General features: G+C 40.0%; 1 protein-coding gene across 1 annotated transcript in view; it reads left to right on the top strand.

The window, feature by feature from the left end:
• Positions 1-18,635, top strand: part of COL21A1 (collagen type XXI alpha 1 chain) — a 126,328-nt gene that overhangs the window by 58,437 nt on the left and 49,256 nt on the right. The window contains exons 5-13 of the mRNA XM_083495809.1: positions 2,159-2,327; positions 2,471-2,687; positions 3,666-3,839; positions 4,702-4,779; positions 5,976-5,984; positions 6,694-6,777; positions 9,371-9,433; positions 18,323-18,376; positions 18,484-18,537. Coding sequence (XP_083351935.1) covers positions 2,159-2,327; positions 2,471-2,687; positions 3,666-3,839; positions 4,702-4,779; positions 5,976-5,984; positions 6,694-6,777; positions 9,371-9,433; positions 18,323-18,376; positions 18,484-18,537 — 902 coding nt within the window. The remainder of the gene's footprint in view (positions 1-2,158; positions 2,328-2,470; positions 2,688-3,665; positions 3,840-4,701; positions 4,780-5,975; positions 5,985-6,693; positions 6,778-9,370; positions 9,434-18,322; positions 18,377-18,483; positions 18,538-18,635) is intronic.

The raw sequence follows: 18,635 nt of genomic DNA, 5'->3' as shown, positions 1-18,635 counted from the left end.
CTTAGCAAAGCATGCTACAAAATCATCATTAGTTCCACATCTTCATTTCTCCATCCCCTAAAGTCTTAACAAGAGAGCTTTCCCCATAAATTCTGTGTCAGTGCAAAGAAAAGTTGGCACATTCCTACTTTTTAAAATTCCTTTTTAACATTGTACCTTAAGTGCCCAGTATTGTATTTTGTGTTATTTTTTTAAGTAGCATTCAGCCAGCTACAATTGTTTTCATATAACATTCTTTTAGAATCAAATTCATTTCCAGTCTGTAGCAGTCTTGGTGAATGCAAAGAAGTCAAAACACAACTCGTTGAATGCAAGTAGTTTGTAGTTTGCTTCACTGTGTAGGGTCTACAGAATGGGGTTTCAGTGGATTTCTTCAGTGGATAATCCTTATTATACCAGGAGGGACTGTAGAATGAAGGGCTACCAGCACAAAAGGTTAGAATGGAGAGCCAGTGTGGTGTAGTGGTTAAGAGTGGTAGTCACGTAATCTGGGTAACCGGGTTCGCGTCTCCGCTCCTCCACATGCAGCTGCTGGGTGACCTTGGGCCAGTCACACTTCTTGGAAGTCTCTCAGCCCCACTCACCTCACAGAGTGTTTGTTGTGGGGGAGGAAGGGAAAGGAGATTGTTAGCCGCTTTGAGACTCCTGAAGGGGAGTGAAAGGCGGGATATCAAATCCTAACTCTTCTTCTTCTTCTTCTTAGGACAGGAGCAACAGAGAGGAGTTAGTAGTGTCTGGCACAAGGTCTGCCACTTTTTGGCTTGCCAATAGCTCTAGAAGGGAAAGTGTAAACAGTGGTCTAGTTCAGGTATATTATCAAACCATGGTTTCCTGTTATGAGAGAGAGCTGTGGCAAGCTTTGGCACACCACCCTCCATTCTCCTTTCTATCTTCAAGTATGAGCAGAGCAGACTGAAAGCTGTAATTTTTATAGTATTACCTTCAAACTGAGGAATCCAAGTTTGTCAATGAAGCATAGTAAGATTAAACTACAGATTCCTGAATTTGGACATAACAGAAGACTGCAGTTTATTCTAAAACAAAAGTGGAAGTTTTTAGTGTCCTCTTCTTGCAGAAAGAGCAGAGAGAGAAGTGCATAAACTTGAGGCTCACCGCAGCTCATAAAGCTAAAGCAAGGTTTGGTGCATTTCAAATTTAATGATGTTGTGTTTCTCAGTCCCTTCACAGCAGCAAAGTATGTCTTTCACCCTCATAATTTAAATTTTAAAGCAGGTGGCTTTCTGCTTTTAACCTGCACCAGTTTATGTGACAACATGGCAGCATTGTGTAGGATTAGCCTGTTTAATGCTTGCACCCTCCCAGTGCAAGAAGATGAATTCTCCATTTGGCAATGTGTGGCTCACAGATTTTAATCACACCAGCACAAATTGGCCTCCTGCTGAAACAAACTGTTGCACTATCTTGATATCCCTCCATGTTGGTGGCCCCTTGCATGCTCACACAGAACTTCTCTCAGATAGTTGTGGTTCAGGTAGCTGCCCACATGTGTGGCTGCATATATGAAAACTTAAGAGTATCGTAAAATGCTTTTGAGCATCAAAACTATACAGGGCTGGTCAGTGACAATGGCATTCCAAAAGTCCTGATATTTCACATAGGAAAAAATATGCTCAAATAACCATAGTTCACATTTATGTCAGAGGTGGGAAACTTTAGGTTGAAGGGTTGAATATGAGCCTCCACACCCCTCTGTCTGGTCCACAGGACTCGACCCAAGCCACATCCTCCCAGACCAGATCTCTCAGGGTGCCCTCCTGTTGTGATTTTAGCTGGCTAGAAATGTCCTCTTGAACTGTGATTCTACATCTTCCTTGCATGGAGAGTGGTATGTATCTGTCTACATCTACTGGTGTCACACCCATCACTGGGGTGCTCCCTAGAAGGTTCCACTTGGTGGAATGTTTTCCTTGGGCTGAAAATAGGTTCATTATCTCCAATTTATGTAGCACACCAAAGTCAATGGTGAGCTTCTCATTAAGTTTTCCAAAGGATGCTTTGAACTGGACTCTCAGTTCAAACAACATAATAACTTGTGCACCAGCCTAATGGTATAAAATTGCACCTTATGCTTTCAAAGTTATACTTCGGTTACTACATCCGTGAATTAAACATTGTGTGTATTTTGGTTGCTTTTCAGAATCAGTTTGCCCAACAAGAATTCCTGTGGCATCACGAGATGAAAAAGGATTTGATATACTTCTAGGTTTAGGTGTGAAGAAAAAGGTGAAAAAGAGAATCCAGATTCCATCTACCAGTGCGAAAGCTTATGAAGTAACCTCGCGTATTGACTTGTCAGAATTGACAAGGTACAGTTTTTGGTTGGTTTTTTAAAAAGTTTATATCCTTTTTAACTAAAATAAGACTTCCTTATAATGGACCAGATAATTGTTTGAGAATTAGGAATTCAGAGCGTATGTTCTGCTAATTTTTTTAAAAAATTGCTTTCTAGGAATGTCTTTCCTGAAGGCCTTCCACCATCATATGTGTTTGTATCCACTCAGAGGTTTAAAGTCAGAAAAACATGGGATTTGTGGAGGATTTTAAGCCTGGATGGAAGGCCACAAATAGCTGTTACTGTAAACGGAGAAGACAGAACGCTGTCATTTACTACAACAAGCCTAGTAAATGATACGCAGGTTGTTACTTTTACTGCACCCCGTGTGAAGGTAAAGAAGACATCACTCATGTGTTGATATATCTGTGATCCATACTGTGATTTTGAATGTGAAGTGATCCAGTGTTTCACTGTTGGTTATAACAAAGCATCAGAGATGATTCTCATTTTTTGAAGTTAGTGCTTGAATACGGATCTCTGAGGACAAAACGTTCATTCTTCTTTGTCACGTCTGAATGGCATGCCACATAAAATGTGGCCTGTGTTCCTCTAGAAAACTTAAGAAGTAGACCCAGAAACCACCTTTGGGTGGCACGTCCCTGCTCATGTTGTGCAATGTGATTCCATCTTGGCACTGTTTGGGAAAACCTGTCATCTGAAATGGTGCAGTGTTAGCTGTGCCGTTATCTTTCCCACACAAACTAACTTAAGCAATTAGTGTTTATATATAGATCGATTTATAGATGCCGTCTGCAAAGTGTGTGTGTGTGTGTGTGTGTGTGTGTGTGTGCATTTGTATTACACAAGCAAACACACACAGAGGTTGCTCTTCTATTTTGTTATTCTATTTTGTTATTCACTTACGGACTCACTGTTAAAACCGTGTTTATGGAAGACAATCTTACTCGGCTATGAGTGATTGCCAAAGATACACCCCTTTCTATGCCTTTGGTATAGGAAAGTATGATAGAAATACAAAAATAGATAGATAATCTCTATAAAGAAGATGGAGGTCAATGCTATCTTCTAGAGAAGCACAAGCTGGACAGATGTAGCTTGGCATGGTTATAACTCACCTACATGTAATAATGGGAAAATCCAAAAATAATTTTGCCCCCCCCCCCAGTCTGATATACCGGTAATTATTAGGCCATTTCTTTAAGTTGTTATAGTAGATAATGCACTTTAGTGGCTAAGCCCTTAATTCAGACTGGTGGTAGCAAGTTTTGAAACTTGTATTAGTTTATGTCTTTACATTTAGGGACATGAATGTTGAATATATATTTACAATTCTCTCTCTTTTTTCTAGACATTGTTTGATGAAGGCTGGCATCAAATCCGTCTCTTAGTAACAGAAGCAGATGTTACGTTATATATAGATGACCAAGAAACTGAAATAAAGCCATTGCGTCCTGTTTTAGGGATCTATATCAGTGGAGTAACTCAAATTGGAAAATATTCTGGGAAGGAGGAGACTGTACAGGTATGTATGCTCAGAATACTACATTTGTGGAGTGCAGTTACACCTACCCAATGTTTAGATTTAAGCCTGATCCTAAGCATGATTATTTGGAACAAGTTCAATTAAGTTTAGTGAATGAGGGTGAACAGATGGAAAACAAAAGCAGATGAACATCAAGAAACAATAAGCCTGTTGTATGTTTGGTAGCTCAAACCATGGTGTGGATTCTTAACTATGGTTAGCATAAACCATTATTTAGTGAGATGTCAGGACCAAACCAGTATTTGCCTTGAATGTTTTTGAAGAACAGAATACCCAGTGTGAATTGTTTGCGCAAGGGGAATATAAGAGTTGTAAGCAGCTGTTTCCCTTTTGCATTCATTGACCTTGGTGTCATTACAGAGGACTTGGTGTACAATAAGTAAATGCATAAACTACCAATGTGTGAGTCTGAGCTGTTTTTAAGGAACTTTCAGCACTTTCTGCCCACGTTTGCATTCTGCTACACAAATATAAGCATAACCTGCCCTTTTACAAGTAATTCCTTAAGAAATGGACTTAAGAATGTAAGATGTTCCAAGAGATTATGGATGTTATTTCTGATTATGAATGACCTTTATATGTTTCTAACTTGTAAAATAGTTCTGTAAATCAATATGAGTAAGACAGAATGGGTTATTTCCCCTTGGACCACTTGAGGCTCAAGATACTTGGTTGGAGTGCTCATGAGTATGAATGGAGGGTTCTGCCAATTTCGGTTCTATCTGTTTCTCATTTTTCCACTCTTAAATCCAGTTCTCCTCATTTCTGCAGAAATCTGTTGTTTTTAATTAAAAGCATCAAAAAATGGGTATCTAATGAGTTCATAATCTTCATGTTACAGTTTGATGTCCAAAAGTTAAGGATCTACTGTGACCCAGAACAAAATAACCGAGAAACAGCCTGTGAGATCCCTGGATTTGTGAGTATGATAGGATTTATTTATTTTTGGTAAAGCTTGTTTTTCATTTTCATAAAAAACAAACAAAACCATATCATAGTGGGGACGACAGTTCTCCTATTAAGAGATTTATCTCTCTCTCTCTCAAAAGAAAGAAAGAAAGAAAGAAAGAACACTTGTGCTATAATTGTGTTACCTGACTAGGATAACTATCTGTCTAGGATAACTATCTAGGATAACTTGAAGGCTATTTGTCAGCCTTCAAGTTCCTTCAGGAAAGAATTTTCTGCAAAATGTGTTTGGAGAAATTGTTGTTTACCATTAGAGGTTGTTACAGAAGTCTCTCTATGCCAGGGAGACACTGGTAACATGTGACATAGGGTAATTAAAAGGTTCATATTTACACATATCTACAACGCGGGTGACGCTGTGGGTTAAACCACAGATCCTAGGACTTGCCGAGCAGAAGGTCGGCAGTTCGAATCCCTGTGACGGGGTGAGCTCCCTTTGCTCAGTCCCTGCTCCTGCCAACCTAGCAGTTCGAAAGCACGTCAAAGTGCAAGTAGATAAATAGGTACCGCTCTGGCGGGAAGGTAAACGGCGTTTCCGTGCACTGCTCTGGTTTGCCAGAAGCGGCTTAGTCATGCTGGCCACATGACCCGGAAGCTGTACGCCATCTCCCTCGGCCAATAAAGCAAGATGAGCACCGCAACCCCAGAGTCGGCCACGACTGGACCTAATGGTCAGGGGTCCCTTTTCCCTTTCCCTTTACTTTACAACTATATGGGATGCGGGTGGCGCTGTGGTTTAAACAACAGAGCCTAGGGCTTGCCAGTCAGAAGGTCGGTGGTTCAAATCCCCTCAACGGGGTTAGCTCCCATTTGCTGTGTCCCAGCTCCTGCCAACCTAGCAGTTTAAAAGCATGCAGTGCAAGTAGATAAATAGGTACCTCTCCAGCGGGAAGGTAAACGGCATTTCCATGCACTGCTCTGGTTCTCCAGAAGCGGATTAGTTATGCTGGCCACGTGACCCAGAAGCTGTACGCTGGCTCCCTTGGCCAGTAAAGCAAGATGAGCGCCGCAATCCCGGAGTCATATGCGACTGGACCGAATGGTCAGGGGTCCCTTTACCTTTACAACTATATATGCTTTGATTTTAACAATTTCTGCAGGCTTTCTAAAATCTTTAACTGATTTTTATTTATTTATTTATTCCAGAATGGAGAGGTAGGCAAAAACATGCCTATTCATATGGACTTTAAGGTAGTATTTAGTATCACTCCCCCCCCCCTTGCTTCCCTTGTTAATATATCACCAGGTAAGAGCATGCTGTTTGTCTGGGATAGTGAGGATATTTTTGTAAACATTTTTTTTCAATTTTCAGCTTCTGTGCTCAGTGAATAAATATGTGCAACCTTTTTGTGTGTGTGTGGGGGGTGTTAAATCATTTTGGACTGAATTTGGCATGCATATTATATGCTTTCATTCAGAATTAAACTATTTTTTACACGGGTAGTGGCATCTAGTTCTCACATTGTTGAATCTCTCTCATGTAGTCTGCTTTGTCATAGAAGGAATATGCTTAAAATTTAAGAAAATATATGCACTTAGAGAGCTAAACCATGAGCCCAGGTTCAGATGGCATGCTATTCCAGCAGCAAAATGGGGAGAGTGGAGAAAAGCAGTCACATTCCCCTCTCCGGGAGCCTGAACATTTGCTTGTTCATACTATGGAATAGTTCGGCTTAGCATTACCTGTGAACTGGGCCACTCTCTGATTTCCTCATCATACATTGGTATCATGAAATCACTGTCAAGCCAACATGGTAGATTTCAGCAGGGATTTCAGGGGTGAAGGACTTTGTGGAGTAGGTTGTTAATAAGCATAAAGTTGGTTTGGTGTGCACGATTGAAAATTGTTTTTGGTTTTTGGTAGTGCATGAATGGACCAAGCGATGTAGGATCTACACCACCTCCTTGTATATGCCCTCCAGGAAAAGAAGGACCACCAGGCCCCAAAGTGAGTGGAGCTTTTCATAATGTATAGGTGCTTTCGTTATGTTTAACTCTGTGGCCATAACACAAATTATGATGATAATGCCTTATTTGTATGCCCCCTTCTAGTTTAAAGGCCCAAAGCAAAAATTGCTTTTATTATTTATTAGTTTACAGTTTTATATACTGCTTTTCAGGTTGACCTTACAAATCTGTTTACATAAGATCATTACAACAATAAGTGTCAAGTTAAAAAGAAGTTAGAATAGAATGGGAAAGAGAATGGCTGTTTAAAAGAAGCTGCTACTGTTGCTATCAGTTCCTCTTAGCTAGGGGTCAGTTGGTGAGAGTGTATGTACCCTTGACCATTGGCCATGCTGGCTGAGCTTGGTTGGAGCTGGCATTCTACAACATCTGGAGGGGCAGCTTATTGACTTTCCCTAGAATAAAATTTGTTACAGTTTCTGGAATCTAAGTGTGTATTAGGAGTGGAGGTGGGAGAATACAGTGGTACCTCGGGTTACATACGCTTCAGGTTACATACGCTTCAGGGTACAGACTCCGGTAACCCAGAAATAATACCTCGGGTTAAGAACTTTGCTTCAGGATGAGAACAGAAATTGCGCGGCAGCAGCGGGAGGCCCCATTAGCTAAAGTGGTGCTTCAGGTTAAGAACAGTTTCAGGTTAAGAACGGACCTCCAGAACGAATTATGTACGTAACCAGAGGTAGCACTGTACAATGAACTGAGGCATGCTTCATTTGGGCCATCGTCAGCTAGACAGAGATCTTAAGTATAGCTTTAAAATGTAATGGGTTATTATAATAATGTTGGATTAGAATGTAGCAATTACCTCGCTATTTGTTTTCTGCATAGTACTAAGACTCAATGCAGCTGCAAAATTGAGGCCAAGCAACTTTGCCCAGGTTTTGGACCACACAGTTGTAGCTGAAGACATGGCCCCTGGCAGACCCCACCATCTTCAGTTTTTCACCCAATGTTCTCTTGTAATGGATGTTCTGACACTCTCAAATACTCTAGAAGACAATGATCTCAACTCAGCCAACTCCCTGAGTCTCCACTTGAACATCTTCTCTTCAGAACATGTTTATGCAGTTATGCATGTTATAAAAGTCTGTAACATCTTAAATATGAAGCAGAAGTGCATATCTTGTGAAAACAGAACCACAACCAGTTTGAATGTATTGCGCTGAGAGATTAAGGACTGTATTATAAAGAACAACTGTTGCATGAAATATTTCTGGGCTTCCCTCCAAGTTTTTATGACTTTGAAAGTATAATTTCCTGAAGTGCCAAAATATGGATGAACAGCAAATGGGTGCATTCACTTGCAACCTACCACCCCAACTTGGCAACATGCGATCAGGTTCTCTTGTGGCTGAAAGGCCCCTGTGGGAAATATTAGACATGGTGTTAGTCATGTGGGTACAGTTAACATGCAAATGTTTACAATTGTAAATGTCAGCTTCAGGGAGGCTCAAGCTTGCCATTGTCCCGATCAATTCCACACCCCCCCCCCAGTTTATATTTACATTATCAGGGAAGTCTCCATTGGCACCAATGTAAATAGCACCTTCAGGGGTGATTTATGTTGGGGCCATAATGGGATGGGTTAAACTTCCCCTACCCATATCCTGTGGTCTTTCTGCTGCTTGGGCCCCTCTGCAGTGGTAATTAATAGTTTGAAAAAAATGTGCAGATGAATTTAATCCACACAGTTAACATTAGCTACAATTAACATTAGCTTGGCCCTCCATGAATGAACAACAGAGGGAGATAAGAGGTGGTTGGTTAGGGGTTATACCTGCCTAAGCTGCACCAGGCAAATGAATGGGCTAGAATGACAGGTTTATTTCATTTTCCAGAAGAAGCATGTGTGGCTGATGTTAGATGAGGTAACCCTTTGGGGAAACACACACATACACAGAGAAGGCAAGATGGCCACACCAATTCCGCTGTAGTTTCCATGCAGATCTATGGGTTGTGAGCTTCACACAAAGCAGAAAATTTGTGCGTCAGAATTTACTATGTCAGAATAGAGTGAGGCAAAACAACCTTTCCTCCCTGCACTATTTATGAGGAGGTTTCAGAAGGGAGAAGAGGAAAAGGGACATATTTCCCTTCACACTCTCCAGAAACCTCCCCCATATTTATATATACGGTAAACCCTGGAAGGGTTAGGGGGATATGTACTATAATGTTAAACTCCTCTTCTCCATGTTATTTCAGAAGATTTCAGGAGTGGAAAAGATATATTTTCTATAACTTTCCCAGGAGAAACACCCACTCCTTCCACCTGTGGAAGCAATAAAGAGTTTAGTTTCAAGGCTGACAACTAGCCCTGAACCACGAGCCTTTTACCACTTTATAGGGCAGCGTGTGAAGGTTTCAGAAGAGCTGGGGGGAGGGCACCCACTTCCATTCCTTTGTCCGCATCTGAAACCATCTCCTTCCTTTCAGGAGCCCTGTACTAGGCTCCTGTTTAGGTTGATTGAAACTCTGAGTAGCATCTGTTAGAGGTGGGGGTATTGTGCAGCATTTAGTTGCTGCAACCTTCTCAGTTCTGTTCTGTTCTAATATGTTTGCTTTCTCCCTAGGGGGCTCCTGGACAACCTGGGAATCATGGCTATCCTGGAGAACCTGGTCGAGATGGTAAGCCTGTGAGTACTAAAAACTTAGTCATCTATAGTAATTTTAATGCAAAACTGACATTAGAATTGTATCAGAACATTATTAAGGGTGGCAAATGCTCATTATTAACATCAGGATCACGAGTAAGGGGTGACAGTTGGAATTCCCAATCAAGGAGGATTCAGGGAAGATCCATACCTTTTATTGAAAAAGCCACAGAAGTAATATGTCAATGCAACCCTTTGCCTTAAATTTATAATTTACTGGTTTTTTTGTGCAGCAATTTCTAATCTTACAGTCGGGCATCATAAATTGTTAATCCTGCTATTACAGAAGGGGCATAGAATGTCAGCAAGGATATATAATCCAAGTTTCAGAAACTGAAATGATGGCAAGTTAGGATTAGTTTTGTCTTTTCTTTAAAATAGTTTCAGCCATTAAAAACAAAAAAATGAGTTCTGGCTGCTGTGCTCGCTCAGTTCTGATGTGATATCTTCACATCAGCATTACGAGAGCAAGCTGCAGTGAGCCCTCATTCACATGGCTGGTTTTTGTTAAGAAAGAGTAGAAGGAAGAAGAATGCAGCTAATTGCTCACTAGCTAGTCTAATGGCTTCCTCCTTGGGGTAAAACAATATGTAACTGTATCCCACCCCAAGAGAAATAAGAAATGTAATATCTTGTTCCTCTTAGTTCTTGAAAAAATGTGGATGGATGGTTATCATTAGTACTGCGAGTAAGTCTGCAGTGCCCATACTCACCCTGGGAATAAGCTTCTCTGCACATAACTTCTGAATAGACATTTATAGTACTGTTCCGTGAAAGTGTTAGAAGGGAGACTTTAAAAGGTTCAAATGAGTTCAGTTACTTTACCAGGCAATTAAAGTAAGGGCAAATTAAAATGTTGAAGCAGAAGTTTGGGTCTTTTCCCAAAACCATTCATCTCCTTTTGACTTTGGTAATAATGAATTCAAAGAATTTGGTTTTAATTCTTATGGGCCTTTAGAAGGTTTCCAGAAATCTCAAGAAAACGAGCTCCAAGTTAAGCAACGTGGCCTTTATTATTGTTAATGCCACTTAAGGCATTCGGTTCTTGCCCAGAATGTATGAGGCCTGTGATTTTTTTTTTAAATTTTTTTGCATTTCACATTCTATTTCTGGTAAGGAGTCTTTTGATGGTGGTGGTTGTATATTTGGTTTTCTGTATCAGCTCTGTATGGAAAATCTTAAACAAATCCTTGCTGGAAACTCTGTAAATCTGAGGAACATTGCCAATTACTTGGAGAACTCCATGTTGCACTTTATGAAATGTCCAAATTTCTTATTTTGGTTGCTTAGTTACATTTTGGCCATGTTCGTAGGTATAACAGATGGTTGAGATTATTGTGGTGGTTCCCTTTGGATGCTGACACAATGCTAGTATGAAGAGCAGTAATACCAAAAATACACTTCTTTCCACATTCTGGAAGATTATATTAGGGAAGAGTCCAATAATTTCAATAAGCAATACTGGAGCCATGTTCAAAGAGAACTCCTAGTTGCAGAACCTGGGATCAATTTAAAGAACTCGTTTCAAGGGTTCATTTTGAACCCTTCAGATAAATTTTAAAACTACCATTTCATCAAAATGCTGAAGTGCTCTAGAACAAAAAGAAGAAGCAACTTCTAAAGTAGTACAAATTATTTCTTACTGTTTGCAGCAATCCCTTTCTTAGTTAATTATCAGGTAATCCCTTGATAATTATGACAACGCAAGCAAGGGTAATTGGAAACAACAACAACAACAACAAACAGAGCATTGTAGCCCTCCACTGTACATGAGTGGAGCTGTGCCAGCTAGCTAACATCTGGCCACATATTCCTGACTAACACATGAGATAGAGGGTGTGTAGGTAGTATATTATTGAACGGAGGCCATCCTTTGAGTTTCCTTTGCCTTTAGGAGTTAGGCAGGTGGTGACCAGCAAAAGAGCTTTTTTGGTTGTGATACCCTGTACATGAAGTGCACTCTCTAGAGAAACTTGGGTGTTGCCAATTTTGATGTCTTCTCTGTACCATATACTGTAAGAAGAACATTGTTCAGGCTTTCCACAATGCATTGTATCTGGTTTTCAGTGATCTCTTATTGTGCTGGAGAGGTAAGTACCTAATCCTGCAGCTCAGTGCACTAAAATGTGGATTAGCATGACCTCTAAATGTGGGCATTGTGAACAATTTCATTGCGCTTAAGCAAATAGACTTCCTGTCTATTTTACGTAGGCTTCTTCTTTTGCAATTGGATTTATCAGGCCACTATACCAGGAAGGAAATTTATTTTCCCACAACAAAACAAGCTGCTTGGAGCAGGTTTGGATTTGTACAACTCCCCTTTTCATTGTGTTGCCAAGTTTTTTGTACTTCTCAGGATTGTTGTGTTCTTCATCAAGCAAATATAAGCTATATTTTAGGTTTTATATGATTAATCGTCAATAATAATAATAATAAATTATTTATTATTTATAGTCCGCCCATCTGGCTGGGTTTCCCCAGCCACTCTGGGTGGCTTCCAACAGAATATTAAAATACAATAACCTATTAAACATTAAAAGCTTCCCTAAACAGGGGCTGCCTTCAGATGTCTTCTAAAAGTCTGGTAGTTGTTTTTCTCTTTGACATCTGGTGGGAGGGCGTTCCACAGGGCAGGTGCCACTGCCGAGAAAGCCCTCTGCCTGTTTCCTGTAACTTGGTTTCTCGCGAGGGAACTACCAGAAGGCTCTCGGCACTGGACCTCAGTGTCCGGGCAGAACAATGGGGGTGGAGCCGCTTCTTCATGTATACATTGCTCTATGCAACTACCTACTTTCATTCAGTCTCTATCCCCCCTCTCTAACTGAGAAAAGATACTGCTAACAAAGACTTCCATAATTTAATACTGTATCTCAGATGTGATAAGGCAGCCATCTGCTATCAGTGGTGACAGCCTACATTTTTAAAAGAGGAAATCCACATCTTTGCTGTAGCTTTTGATTCTAGCTTGTGACATATATTCCCAGTAGTGATATAAATAATAGCATAATGAACCATGGAGGAAAAATAAATCATTTTTGTAGTCTTGTAATGTGCCATATATATATATATCTCTTCCTCAGTTGTCAAGTTGGTCATTTTCCCAAGTGTAGAAAAGTTTTAGGAAAAATGATAGAAAGTGAGGGTAGTAAGAAAAAGTAATGGAAATGTCAGAACACTCGACTATTGCCTTGATCTACCTAAAGTTAGTGATGACTGAGGTTGCAATCCTTACCTCTTCAACTGCAGGGCTTTGCAGAACCACCACTGCATCCACAGCCCATCTGCTCATGGTGGCCACAGCAGAAGATGATGGTGGCAGGATGATCAAGCTCATCACTGCACCAGCTGCTGGTTGGCGTAGCAATGGAGTCTGGATTGAGCCTGATGCTGGCCTGTGATGACTGTGAGACTGGCTGGGGATCCTAGACTGGCTCAGCCCCTCCACACCTTTGAAACACCCCATTTTGGGGCTATCTTTTGAGCTCCACCGGTACAAGTCCCACCACTGAATTTCCTGGTTCTAGTTGGGAGTAACTGCTGAACTTGAAGTCAAGTTCAAACCTAGATTTCTTAGCTTGTGTTTGATCCTGATAGGCTGAGGAGAGTGAAGTCTTCATTTCACTCTTTCCCAGCCAACATTCCATATACAAATTTCTGCTTTTGTCAATTTGTTTGCAGTGCAATAATTCCACTGGATCCCTCCCCTGCAACACACACATATTGGAGTGAAATTTGGTACACATGTTTGGGGCCCAGTTCTAATACCATCTTGGTCTCCATACACATTTTTAAAGAGGAGGAAAAAAATGCAAAATACAGGACAATGCAATATCTCTTGTTTCAAATATGAACATTTAACACAACATGATGCACTAGCTCCCTTGAAGATTAAGAAAGGAACTGGAAAGTTAGTGTTGTGTGTTCAGGTCAACATTCTGCACTGTAAGAACCTCTTCTCAATCAGCAAATGGTTTAATGGTGGAAGAGCCAAGCAACATCTGAAGTGCAGCCTTTCAAATCCTGTTCTTTGCTAATTTTAAAATTAAATCCCTACAGTCCCGAAAAAAATATAAATAAAGTTCAGGTAGTTTGTAATTGCACAGAGAAGTTTGCTACATAGGTAGAGAAAAAGAGAACCAGTAGCACTGGTTGTGTGCAAGCTCATGCACAAGATATTGGCATCTGCTTATAGAGCGATACAAGCATAGGCTTGTGCTGCCAGGCTTAATGGATTGCCACATGCCCACACAGTTATACTTCAGGCTGCAATATTATGTTCACTTACCAGGGTGTAAGTGCCACTGACCTCAGTGCTTTTGAGTAAACATGGTTAGAAGATTTCACTGTTGATTCCACTGATTTCAGTAAACTGGGGTTTTTTTGGTTGTTTTTTTTTTAAAAAACAGACCTTTCTATGAGTCATTACATGTAGGCTGAAATCCTAAACAAACTTAGGCACAATGAACTCGATGATCCCATGAGTCATGACTCGTAGGCTGTAGTCCCAAGCACACACTGAACTCAGTGGAATTTACTTTTAAGTATTATTATTTTTTGAATAATTGGGGCTGTAAAACACAGATCACTCCTCTGAGTAGATCACATAGCCAGAATAGAAAGGGCTATATGAAAGGGCTAAAATGTAGCAATAATAATCCCCCTACCCTTAAGCTGTATGATGTTAGATGTCTCTCCTGATGAGACTTTGCAGAAGTTCTAATAAAAGCATACAGACCATGTCCCATAAAACTTTAAATATGATGGAATATTCCACTGAATTAGAGACATTTTCCTTTCATGCATGCAGACCTAACTTTCCATGGGTAATGTATGCTCAGAGAGACATGTGACTGGCAAACCATGGATGTAATCATTAGCAATTCCCAATGTGAGAGTTTGTGTGGAGAAGACTGGTGTGGAGGGAAAAATGTATAGTGTGTAAACTTGTACTCAGATTTTGGTAATTTGGAACTCAGGACATCACGTGGACTCAACTGTGCATTCCTTTTCTTGTGTACATTGATTTCCCATGTCAGTAGCCAAGAATATAAGCAAAAGCAAAATATATGCTGGATCTCATACCAAAGGCCTGTCTATTCCAGCAGCTTATTTTCCGTTGTGGTCAACCATATGTTTTTGGGAAGCCCTCAAAGCAGGTCATTTTTCACTGTTGTTCCCCAGCAACTGGTGTTCAGAGCCATGGTGTCCCTGTCCCTGGAATCAGCAGATAGCTGTCACGGCCAGTTGCCATTAATAGCCTTAGCCTTAGTGGATTTGTCCCTGTTTAAAGTCATCTGAGTTGGCTGCTGTCACCCACTGTTTGGAAGTGAATTCCATACCTTAACTATGTGCAGTTTAAATCAAGGAAATGGTACTGGAAATGGGGGTGGGACTAAGCCACTGTCTCCTAGCAATGAACACCCAGTCTAACTGCTCCCCCCCACCTAAAAAACCCCTCACAGGAGATCTGATTAGGGAATTGCCTGATATACCTGATTTGGCTCTGTTTCACTGAATTGTGCATAATTATATTACGAGTATGACCATTGGTTTTGCAGTGACTGAATGTAGAAATTCAAGTGATTTTTTTAAAAAATGCCAGAAATAGGAAGTACTTATTCTTTTCATCTATTTTTTTTTTAAAAAAATTATTTTCAAATTTTATAATCACAATAGTTCATAAATTCAATGTTTTTCCAATCAAGAACAAAAAACAAACGAACAACGGAAACTTCCCCCCTCCCCTCCCCTGGATTCCAATCTTTTCCCACAAAATTTCTTGCATCTCATTTTATCTCAAAATTCTTTGTTTTCCCCTCTTGTTTATCTTAATTTCCAATTATTAGATTACATAAATGTTATATCAAACCTGCTAATGCTTTAATATATTTACAGTGGTCTTTTATAATCTATAAATCTCTTCCATTCCTGCTCAAACTTTTTCTCATGCTGATCTCTGATCTTTGCCATTTCGGCATAGTCCATCATCTTAATTATCCATTCTTCTTTTGTTGGTATCTTCTCCTGTTTCTAATTCAGGGCCAGCAACATCCTTGTGGCTGTTGTCGCATACATAAATAACCTTTTTAGGTGCCTAGGTTTTCCAGCCCCTGTTAGTCCAAGTAAAAAGGCTTCTGGTTTTTTTAGGGAAAGTTATCTTAAACATCTTTTTCAATCCATTATATATCATTTCCCAGAAGTTTTTTACTTTTCTGCAGGACCACCACATGTGGTAAAAAGTATCTTCCTTTTCCTTACATTTCCAACACACATTAGCTTTTCATCTAAAATTTAAGGCTATCTTGAAAGTCATATACTTTAAAGGTCGGGTGTAAATGTTGTAAATAAGCAAATTTGCCTTATTTATCAGAATAGTACCATCAGCATAAAAATATGTTAGGCGTTTCAATATAAATGAGAGTTTCATTTATTTATTGGTCCTGCTTAGGTTCCTTGCTATAGCAAACCTGTTTCCTGTTCCACAGCTTGCTTAAGTATGTCAGACAGAAAGTGTGATATGGTCACTGGAAAAAGAGGACAGTGTTGTTGTTTTTTAAAAATACAAAACCAGTATATTCTGTTGCTGCTCTTATATGGAGGAAGCACAAGGAAAATTATTCTTGACATGCCTATTGGAAAATAAGGTATCCAAACTGAGAGGGGGGAAATGAGAAGAATTTGTCCTCCGGAAGAGATGTGCACCAACATCCCATATTGCATCCTTTTCTGGAATTTTATTATAATATTTATTCTTCCTTCATAGTGTCCAGCTAAGTGCTGTGCAACTTAAAACTGACCTGGCAGAGCTAGCTTTACTGAGATATCCAGATGCAGACTCTACACGTGGAGCATTGTTGCTGACCTTCTTAAAAGAATATCAAATGTCTCACCTAATAAAGTACTTTTTTCTTCTTCTGGTGGTGCCAGCATTTCCTTGAACAAAGCTGCAGGATATTGTTACTGACTTTCTGTCCAGCAATTTTGTGCTTCTCTCCCTGTTAAGGACCTAAAGAGGAATCTTCTTCACACTGTGTACTTTGTATAAAAGCCAGATACATTAACACCATTTTAAGGCTTAAAAAAACAAACAAAAAAACCCTCATCTTATCTTCATTGTCTTCTGTTCATATGGCCCATCTTAGCACACCACTATTGGCTGTGTTTTAGGATCCCACTTAGATGCTGTCTGAGATAGCTCAAGGAGAATTCCTCAAGTGCCTTATGGAGGCATTCCTACCACAAATTTTACAAGCAAGGAATTCATTTAGAGAATGATGGCCCTCTACATCTTCATTAAATTAGTTAGTATTGTGTACGGCTTTCCTACATTTTGTTGCAAGCATTATAGGCACTAATCAGTAACTGGTCTCTGTGGCACCATGTGATCTTTACTTGCACAGGTCAAGCTTGGACAGGTGGTGGTGGTGACCCTTTGTTTTGGCCAGGGGTGGGGTAACTGTGGCTCTTCAGATGCCGCCAGACTAAAACACCCATCATCCCTTACCACTGACCATGCTGGCTGGGACTGATGGAAGTTGGAATTCAAAATCAGGAGTGGCCACAAGCTCCTGCCAACCTCTGCTTTAGGTTGAAAACTGAAAGGGATTACCAGCCATTTTTTAGCTAGATCTTTTCTGTCTTGTCAGACATTTTGGACCACATGGTGAATGGAGCTCTTATGTCTAATGCTTGATCTGTGTGGTTGGCTGTTGTTTGTTTGCTTATTTGTTTAATGTAGACATTTCTGTCACTGGCCTGTTATAACTTATTTTCTTGACAATATTCATTGGTTTCCAAAGGATAGTAGTGAACAACGAACCATTTTCAAAACAAGTTCTGATAGCAGTAGCAAAAACATCAAGTCTGCAGTTCTAACCCCACATTTACTTAGGAGTAAGTATATTGAATTCACTGGGACTTGTACGAATATTGATTATTTGAGTAGCCGAAGCCATTACAAGAAATAAAATACAATCAATTAAACAGTTGAAATAATGTTTTAAACCAGGCATTCTGCAATGGGACTTGCTTTTGAGGAGAGATAGTTAGGCTTGCACTGCAGGTTTGTACATTCAGTGACCATGAAACTACTGAAATGCCTTTGGCAAATCCATTAATGCACCTTATTTCTCTGGAAAAATGAGACCAATAATGCCATATACATACAACTACAAACAGCTGTTGCAAGGATGAATTAAGTATGGATTGTGGCATGTTCTGTATACTAATTAAGATATGAATGAAAATTTGCTACAGATAATTGGTAATAATAAGTTTGGTCACCAAAGAGATATTTTTGGCAGCCTTCTGCACCAGTGTTGCCACAGTTTCTACAGTGGGGATGGGCAACTCTTTGAGGTGAGGGGACCAGAACTGTACACGGTATTCCAAATGCAGTCATGTAATAGACTTGTATGGTATTGTGATATTGGCAGTTTTATTTTCTATTTCCTAATCATCAGTAGCATGGAATTTGCCTTTTTCACAGCTGCTGACTCATACTGGGTTGATGTCTTCCTTGAGCTATTTACCACAACAACCCCAAGTTCTTGTTCTTGTTCTTGTTCTTGTTCTGTCAACTCCAGTTCAGATTCCATGAATGTAGATGTGAAATTCAGATCCCCCACCCCCCGCAACAATCATAGTTTTGCACTGCATTCCATTAGCCATTTTACTACCCATTCACAAAATTTGGAGAGGTCGTTTTGAAGCTTTTTGCAATCTCTTTGTATTTTAACAACTGAATGCTTTAGTATTGTCAGCAAGCTTGGCCCGCTCAAGTCCTAAACGCTTAATCCAGTTGCAATGGGTTTTACATCTGAACTGCTTTTAAAGTACACTTTGGTGTAATGTTTGGGTTTCTCTTCTTAGGGCTACCAAGGAGTAACAGGGACTCCAGGGATTCCAGGATCCCCAGGGATTCAAGTAAGTTCACAGCATCTTTTCATAGTTCTAAAGTGAAGTCCTTATAAAGAGATTAAATGAATTATAACTATAAATAACATTAGTAATATGCAGCTGTTCCTTACTAGGGGCCACGAGGCCTTCCAGGTGTGAAAGGTGAAGCTGGGTCAGATGGGGCAAAGGTAAGACAAGTTTTGATAGCTGTAGTTTCTGTACATTAACACAACACCTTTATGAAGAACTATATATTTAGAATGTTTCAAAGATGAACTTACAGCTG

This window comes from Podarcis liolepis (assembly GCF_965112155.1).
Source record: "Podarcis liolepis genome assembly, chromosome: 3".
Classification (NCBI taxonomy): Eukaryota; Metazoa; Chordata; class Lepidosauria; order Squamata; family Lacertidae; genus Podarcis; species Podarcis liolepis.
This window is presented reverse-complemented; position numbering and strand designations above follow the sequence as displayed.